General features: G+C 49.0%; 1 protein-coding gene across 1 annotated transcript; it reads left to right on the top strand.

Annotated features, from left to right (window-relative positions):
* Positions 1-5763: 5763 nt before the first annotated feature.
* H6S33_009257 (uncharacterized protein) lies at positions 5764-6082 on the top strand (the record flags this gene model as incomplete). The annotated part of the gene is made up of 2 exons (XM_044840633.1): positions 5764-5888; positions 5944-6082. 2 exons carry the CDS (start codon positions 5764-5766, stop codon positions 6080-6082), a joined length of 264 nt encoding a protein of 87 aa, XP_044698072.1.
* Between the last annotated feature and the right edge of the window lie 2935 nt (positions 6083-9017).

Genomic DNA, 9017 nt, shown 5'->3' with positions numbered 1-9017 from the left:
TGTGAGAGAGAGTGTGTGTGTGTGTGAGTGTGTGTGTGTGTGTGTGGGAGTGGAAGGGTAAGGTATCGCTGTCGACAGAAAGCACCGACTGAGGTTGCTGGCTGCTGTCACCTGGGTCAAAGGAGGTCATGCAAGTCGAGTGGTCAAAGAAGCGAACGAGAAACTCGCTACTCTTCTCCGCAAACGGTCAAAGCTAGAGTAGATGCGAATCACGATACCCGGCCCTCTCTGTCGGGTGCAGCCTACGTGATCCGGCCCTCCCATACCATACCCCTACTCTAAAATTCCTGATCCTCCGGGACTTATGGTTTGGTAGGCCCGCCTCGGGTGGGGCAGGCAGGCAGAGTGATGGAGCAGGCAGGAGCAGCAGCAGCAGGAAAGTGATGATGATGGGACGGTGTCTGCTGCTGCAGAAGACGAACTGTATGGTATGGACGGCTCCTGCTTTGGAGCAGCAGCAAGTCATGCTTGAGCCCGTATGCATCATAATCTCGGTGGTGCAACCAACCGTTGAGCCTTGGAACCTCCATCGACGAAAGGGGGAGGATCTCTACGACTCCCCGCGTGGGGTGCGCTTCCTGACCTGGTCATGCCAAGCGTTGAATGGTCGCCGTCCACTACTTTGGGAACAGCTCACTTGCAGAGCCAAAAGAGCAGCGATCACGTACTTCTGTTTGATAGAGAAAATACGTCCCTAACAAAATATGTCGAGGTCTCCGCCGCAAATGCCCAGGTAAAGTCCGGAAATTGTCCGTAAATCATGATGGTGGTGAGAAAGGCCGACTGTCGACAAGGGTATCGGATGGATCCACGAGAAGAGAAAAAATTTCAAATAAAAGCAACAAAAATCAATTGGAGTCCACGTTTTTTTTTTCTTCTTTCCTTTTATCAGGAAGTAAATTGGATCGCGAAAATAACAATCTTGGCTACGCCTTTTGCGTTAATGTGAGACCAATTCAGCTCGAGGAGGATATGTCAATCATGTTCCAAGTTGATGGGCAACGTTCGCTGCATGGACATGTAACTGCGGTTCGCTGAGAAAGGTTGGGGGAACGAGCAATGTCTCAGTTTACCAAACCACCATCCTCATTCGTGCCAGTCAACTGAAACACAATTATAACCGTGCATCAACCCAATCGCCAGAGCATCGTGACTCTCAGCACACGCAATAATCCAGCTAAAGCCACCCCCTTGTTCCGCTAGAACAAGAAGGAAGTGATAAATATCAATCTATCCATTCAGCGGCCCTGAGCGGTGAGAACAAATCCCAATATGCCCGCCACGAGTGTCCTATGAGTGGCCCCTGGTTCCTTTTTTAAGTTCATATCTGCCTGTATTCCCGTATCCAGGCATGAATGACTGTGAAGTGACAAGTATTGAGGAGTAATGATGTACCTCAAGTATGGTACGTAGGGGGGGGAATCCATGTACAATGTACGTACGTACTATCAAAACTCTGCGCACTGGGACTGACAACTGGACGACAAGGCGCAATCTGTGCCAGCAATATGATCAGTATCTAGATCTACAAATGATGGGAATCGAAGAGAGAGAGAGAGAGTCATGAAGGGTCCACTATGATTGAGCTCGGCCGAGATGCAGTTCCAACGTTTTTTTTTTTTTTTTCCTTTACCGATGAGGCAAAGTTTCCCCCACTCTTGATAGAGTATGGTTACGATGATGTAGATGGGTGGTGATGACTGTTTGTAACTACTTACCGTTTTACTGGAGTTGCGCAGGAGGGACATGATGACACGACGCGCTCTCTCTCTCTCCGCCTCCCACTCTACCACTCTACATACTTTGAAAGACGCTAGACGGAGCACTATTGAATTCTGAACACACTGTGGGGGGTAGTGGTTGTGGTGGTGAGAAAGAACCTGGGGGAGGTTCGTGGAAGGGGGAGGGGGATGGGAAGGATCGGCATTAGCTTAATTGACCATGGGGTTCTATTGGTTGATTTGGCGAGTCTAGCTCAAGGTGCACTCACACTTCTTTTGACATCCGGCGGGCCCGTTGTCTGCTAAAAATGTCACTTGAGAAATGTGTGTGGTTAGGATGTCTTTAGGTCCTGGAAGCCTTCCGCCTCTAGCCCCGTATGGGCGAGGAAAGTCCCCCTTTCCGTATTAGCTCGAGCCCACAGTTCCCTTCTCGTTTCTAGCTCTTCCTGAGATGAGCAAGAACGGTGAGTTTAGAAACCGAAACGAGTGAGGTGAGCGAACAGGGTGAGGTACAGCGAGGGGGTGAGGGTGAGGATGATGAGTGACAGACCTTAGTGAGAGCCTCAGGGACAATCCTGCGCGGAGGAGGTTAGTTGAGTTGGTGTCGGTATCCCGCCTTTGCCATCATCTGTTACACAGGGGACGCCGACCCCGGCATAGCTTCGTCTGTTGAGGGCCTCTGATTGGCCATGTTCCAGATTTGAGGCTCTTGATATGCGGGCACAGCCCCCCATTCCACGGAGTGCGCGAGCGAACTTAAACTGGAGAGTCGGCGACTTCAACGGTTTTTTTATGGTCTAGGGACTGTTTCAAAATTCACAGATCTCCCACCCTACATAACATACATGTACATACGGCACTCTCTAGGCACTCTACCCAATCTTCAGCCCACAGCCGCTCGAATCACACCTACCCCGAGTCAAAGGCAGACAGACAAGCAGGCCAGACCTAGCTTGACCCAATTAATTTATCCAGAGGAGCGAGCGAGCGAGGGAGTGAGCGAGTGATGGAGTATGTTATGTACGATGTAGTTATGTAGGGGTTGCAACGAAAATCATCTCTAATTGATCATCTCCCTGTTCCCTACCTGCTACTCTACCCACGGTACTTTTTCAACAGTCTGGACCCTACTCACGGCCGGAAACAGTTTCTTTGGGAAGGACAGGGCGGTCGTTCTCTCTCTGTCTCCCTCTTCTCGATCTTTGTAGAGCATGTACAATAGCACGCATTCGTATCTCTGACTCTCACGTCACACAGTCACACAGAAAGAGAGCGTTCGCTTGGAATTCTTTTCTAAACCTGTCTCAGTGGGTTAGCACAGACGTCCATTGCTATTTCTCACATTTGTATTTTATTTTTCTTCCTTTAGGGACGGGGCCTTTTTTCCAGCGCCAGCCAGCCCTGATGTGCAGCACATCCCATCAATAAACCCATCCCAATTCCACTATCCCCATCCCGATCCCCGTCCCCCATAGAGTAAGTTCATAGAGGAAAGCAGAAGGAGGACCTCCTCCCCCCCACGTGGTAAGATTTCCCACGTTTTTTTTTCTTCTTCGGTTTTTTTTTGGTTTGGCTTATATCTGGGGCCCTGGGGCGGTAGGACCCGAGAAAGTTAGAAAGAGCGAGCGACGTCCGTCCGTACACAGGGGCAACAAGTACAAGCAAGACAGAGACAGTTACGGTACAGGCCCTGCACACACAGCACAACTCAAAGGGTCGGAACAACCGTTTCGATATTGATTATATATTTTGCTTTCGGAAGGTAACCCAGCCTCTCGCTAATCGTGGTACATACATGCACCGTGAAGGACAAAACACTTCGATTCTTGGGATGGGGACGCGAACGGGAGACGTACGGGGGTGGAATTGGGAGGAGGGGGGTGTGATGGTTGTTGCTTCTGCTGCGCCGGCGCGCTGGTGGTTGGAGAGAAATAGATCATGGATTGGGGGAATAAAAATAATAATAATAAATTCAACGAACGAAAAGAACGGACGGACGGACTCAAACTCCTTTTCGGAGTCGCCGACTGAGATTACGGTCGAGATTATAACTAATTAAATCTTTTTTCTTTCTCGCTCTTTCCCTTAATCCCTTACGCCCACGGCAATTATTATTATCATCGATGTCATGGTATATATTTTTTTTTATAAAACTTTCTTTTCTTTAATATCATAGCTCTAGAGCTACAGGCGCCAATGTTCCTTTCTTCACCGGTAGGCACGGCCATATTGACCATGCCTGCTCTTGCTCGGCCATCTGCGAATTATTTCCCCAGGATTTGGAGCAATTGAGGCGCCGCCGGGGGGGTATGGGGAGAGATTGGGGTTGTTTCTATGATACTAGCCTCTATCAACATACTCTACTTACTACAGTCCCTACTAACCTACTAACCACTCTACTAGTAACACATATGAGGATTAATTAATCTCCTTAGTGAATTCGAAATTTGTAGCACTTTGATTTGTTATATTTGCTAAGCAAGCCCATTCCACATTTGCCCTACATCATAACTAGCGGTTGATCATCATGGCTCCAGTCTAGCCCGGTCTGGCGGCTCTTTCCTTCCCCTCCTCCACCCCGGGCCCCCGTCAGTCAGGGTCTCAGCTCAAAAGACTTATCACGATCTATATGGACACGGGTCCATAACAAACCAAAGGTACAGATCGAAGGGAAGGGGCGGTACGGTAAAGTACGGTAGATAGACACAGTACACACCCCGTCCGGGCCCTACATATTGCTCTACGTACCGCTACCAAGTGAAGTATCTATGATGAATTATGATGATGATAATTGCCCTTCAAACCAAGCCAATGATAGCACGGCTCCTCGGGGGTGAATGATCCAAGCAAGAATGTACGAGATTCGAAACCTCCACTGGATCTATTAATTATACCGACTCTCATCCCGATCCGGAATAGTGCCCAGGCCATAACCAAGTCTGCCAAGTATATTGCCCACTCACTGCTTCCAACTACAGTCGCAACTCGATATGCCGGATTGCCAAGATTCTAAGGATTTCGTACGGGATAGCAAAAAATCCGGGATAGCAAATTGATTTTGCAGTAGGAAAAATAATGTTCTCCGAGGATCTCGTACGGGACAGCAAGGGATCCGGTGTATTGAGTTCCGGCATATCGAGTTGCGACTGTACCAAGTTTACCCAAAACCTCCCCTAGGGAAACATCGCGCTTCCCCTTCCCCGAACCTACGAAGATCCCCCTATTTGGAATTAATTCCTGTCTGATATGCAACATATGCACATACGTTTACTCTACCCACACTAGGAACGTCGGAGGCGGTGGGGGGAGGGGTATGGTGGTAGTTGGCAGGACACAAGACGAGCAAGACAAGACAAGGCCGGTTTAATTCTCGCAAAAACCGCCAAACAGGAAGAGGGAAATAAGAGGAATGGCTTTAGAGACAAAATCTCGGATTTCGGATCATGGCCGCGCGCGTGCAGTTCGCGTGGCTGACTACCTAGTCCCGCAGGCTAGAAGGAGAGTCCGACATCGATCGCTCTCCTAACGTGACGGGGGTTGGGAAAAGTGAACGAGCGAAAGAACGCGCGCAGGCTGGGGTTCAATTGCAACAACACCACAGACAGCTGCGACAACAACAACTAGAGTAGCTAAGAAAGTAGCTAGCTGAGCATGAGCTCAATCGAAGCTAAGTCCTGTAGAGCTAGAACACTGGAAAGAAAGACATAGACCCCCAACCCTACTGGTGCCCCGAATCGTCATGAGCGGTCGTCGTCTTGGTGGTGCACTGATGGGCTCTGCGGCCACGGACTGATCACCGGCGCGTTCGCGCTGAAAGGTACCACTGTTCTACCAGGACTCCAGGAGTAGCGAGAGGTACCGGCGGCGGTATGTGCATATCTCTTGCAACTTACATAACACCCGTGACTTTGGCTAGCGATAGGTTAAACGGGATATTAATTGATGCTCCGTCCGGGGGTTGTGCAAAGTAGAGTCGTAGGTAGAGTAACCCGAGCTAGCATGTACCTGGAGTGCAGCTGGCTAGCAGGTAAAGTTGAGCGAGATGAACATCGCATCGCATCACATTACACACAGCTCACGGTGTCTCTTTGTCCTGTCTCTCTGTCCATGTCTAAGTGCCGTCTGCTTGGAGAGAGCGAACAAGCGACATCTAGAAGATACTAGACCGTAAGAATGCTAGATACAGTCCCCTCGCAGTAGCTACAGCTGTATGAGTACATAGGCACATGTATCTACCGTCGCAATTGATGTTTCTCCTGCTGGCCATGGCGGTTAAGATACTTTTCCGTATCCCCACTGGTACCGGTATTCCCCCATCGACATCATTCAACACAGGTTCCAGCATCCCCCGACGGATGTGACTGCCGGAGCGTATGTGCGGGGAGGCTCGGTCCGAAAGCGGATAGATGGGGAGGGGGTAGTGGTAGTAGACTGGGAGATGTAGTGATATACCGGTAGTGGTTGGGTGGGGGGGATGTCTGGTGTTAGTTGCAATTGGGTGCAGAGTACCTTGATGTAGGCAAACAATAAAAGTAGGCAAGCAGAGGCAAGTGCGGCTGCGGCTGCGGCTATCCTTTGAATTAAGATTTTCGGATTATACCGAGTACCGAAAATGCAAGAGCGCCGATAGGCTTCCCTCCTCCTCCCTCCCTTTTAGAGTAAAACGTATGTACGTTTTAGAGAGGAAAAAAAGTGATATGGCAATTTGCCATATCAGAGGGTGGAACAGATTCATAAAGTTTTTCTTGCTTGCAAACATGTCTAATGTACCAATGCACGGGTGTGACATGAGTTAGTGAGTGAGCGGGACGGACGTTGTGATTTGGTCGTTGTGACTGAATCCTCCATCGACTAGACTGGACTTCCCATCTAGTTTCGAACTACACTACACATCCTACATACACACAAGGAAAAAAAGAGGCCAAGCGCACATACCGACATGTAGGTTCATGTAGGTACACCTACAGACTCGTCGTACTCTGAGGGCAGGGTGCGAATTGCCATTCCCGGTGAAATGGGGAATTCGGAAACAGAAAAAAAAAAAGGGTCTAGAGTAAGGGTCTACTACGACTAGAGCTAGCTATGCGAAGGGAAAAATATTCCCCGGCCGTTATTTGTGACTTTGAAACTACATTGGTCTCTCTCGTTTTCAGTAGCTCTCTTATTCTTATTCTTCTTGAGCTTAGTACATAGTTGGGTTTGTAATTGGATCTCTATGCTCAAATGCTACTGGCTGCTGCGCATGCAGTGGGCTAGTACGGTGCTCTACTAATACATACCGACACTCCCCTACGCGCGCAGCAATTATACTTATCCGCGGTCCCTCTTACAATCACAACCGCAACCACAACCACAATCACCGCCCGCCGACGCACACGCTCACACGCTCACACTCGCTCACACAACATCTCGGCCAGAATGCCTATTAACCTCGGTGCCGAAATAGAGGTAAGTATGCAGAAGAGATTGCAACAACGACTACGGCTACGACAACGGCCACGACCACGACTACGACGACAACGACAATGACCCGCTTATCAAGATATTGTAATCTTGGAATGAAGAAGATCCGGATAGCTACATATCGATATACATACATGTACCTGCCTAGCTGCCTGTCTGCGATTACAGAGCGGGTGAGCGGGTGAGCGGGTGAGCGGGCGGGATCATAGTGTGTCACTCACATCACTGATCAATCACTCACTCGATCACCCACTCGCTCACTAACTCACTCGCTTCTCTAGAAATGACCGAGCCGGCTTTGGACTAAATGTATTGGTACTACATACATGGAAGTCCACGATCACCCCTCCCTCCCCCAAATTTGACGTTTCCTCAGGTAAAGCCGGAAACTGCGCGGCCAAAAGACGGAACCGGAACTTACTGTAGGCTAGAATCTGTCTTTAGACACTCGGTCAGTGGCATATGGAGATAAGAACCTGATGCAAACCGAACTAGAGTACATGGCATGCACCCTGTGTGTATGTAGAATATACTCTAGCTAGAGCACTAGGTACATGTATGTAAGTATGTATGTAGCTGGGGATATGGCATATGGACTCTCGCTCGATTCCTATGGATTCATGTACCTACACACATATGTACACCTTTCCCTAATAATTCAATGCCGTTGAAAATGTGTCATAGTTCAACACCCGCCATTGCGAAACATGCAATTGAAACGCCTCTTCCTCTCTTACTGCTACCAAGCCGGAGAATATCAGCTCTACTTGTAAAATTCTCCGATTTCACGACGTAATCATGCATCCAAAGCGGTTTTGTGCGTTTTTTTGCTTTGGATCCCTTTCCAAGCAAGTTTTATTTTTTATTTTTTCCCTCCCTCGCTTTTCTCGCTAGCTAGCGACATTAGCTGCTAGATCGGTATTTGCTTTTTGGCTCCTTGGGCGACAGAGAGACAAAGAGACACAGAAAGACACAGCGGGAGAATTGGCTCAACTGCCGTGTCATATTGTTGACGAGTGAGCGAGTGAGCGAGTGAGTGAGTGAGTGAGTGAGTGAGTGAGTGAGTGAGTGAGTGAGTGAGTGAGTGAGTGAGTGAGTGTGAATGAGCGCTGAGCATGACACAGGTTCCTGTCTGGATCCTGTCTTGCTTGTCATATGATTTTGTCACTCCCACTCACCGAGGGGCTGGAACGTGCCTCGAACCGCAAACCACCAACTTGGTTCCTGAGTACAATGGAGTAGGTATGTACCACAGTACTCCTACATACCCCTACCCCGAGAGAAGGAAAAAACAAAAGTTGCTTGCTTTTGGGATATACTCTTATCCGGCGCGAGGGTGCCGGGGCGCTTTCTCGTAACGTTCTCGCCCAAAGCCAAAAAAGAAAGAAAGAAGAAAGAGAAAAAAAAGGCTGACGTGGGCCTTCTCCTCCGCCGGCCCCGAAGTTGAATTTCTCCTCCGATCATCACCGGCGATGGCCATCACGGATCCGGGTGTGTCCGAGTTGTTACCTCCGAAGAGACGGTCATACTGGTCATTGGACGCCCACCCTCCTTTCCCCCCGAGAATTGGATTGGCGACGCAGTGTCTCAACCAAGACTTCCTTCTTATCCTTCTTGATCAGCTTCTGTCGGACCACAAACGCAACGCGCAACTACAAGTTATGTATTGGCGCGCCGACGCTGACGCCAGTTATATTTTTTTACCTCTTGATGTAACGGCTCAAGTTATTTTTTGGGTGAAGATCACATATCTTTTGCCAATAGTGAGATGAACTTTCGATTTTAGCTCCGGACCTTTATTTGATTTTTTTGTGGTTTAAAAGAAATGACGAT

The sequence above is a fragment of the Morchella sextelata genome (genome assembly GCF_020137385.1).
Source record: "Morchella sextelata strain SCLS chromosome Unknown scls_3, whole genome shotgun sequence".
Classification (NCBI taxonomy): domain Eukaryota; kingdom Fungi; phylum Ascomycota; class Pezizomycetes; order Pezizales; family Morchellaceae; genus Morchella; species Morchella sextelata.
The sequence above is the reverse complement of the archived record's forward strand: the minus strand, read 5'-3'. Positions and strand labels throughout refer to the sequence as shown.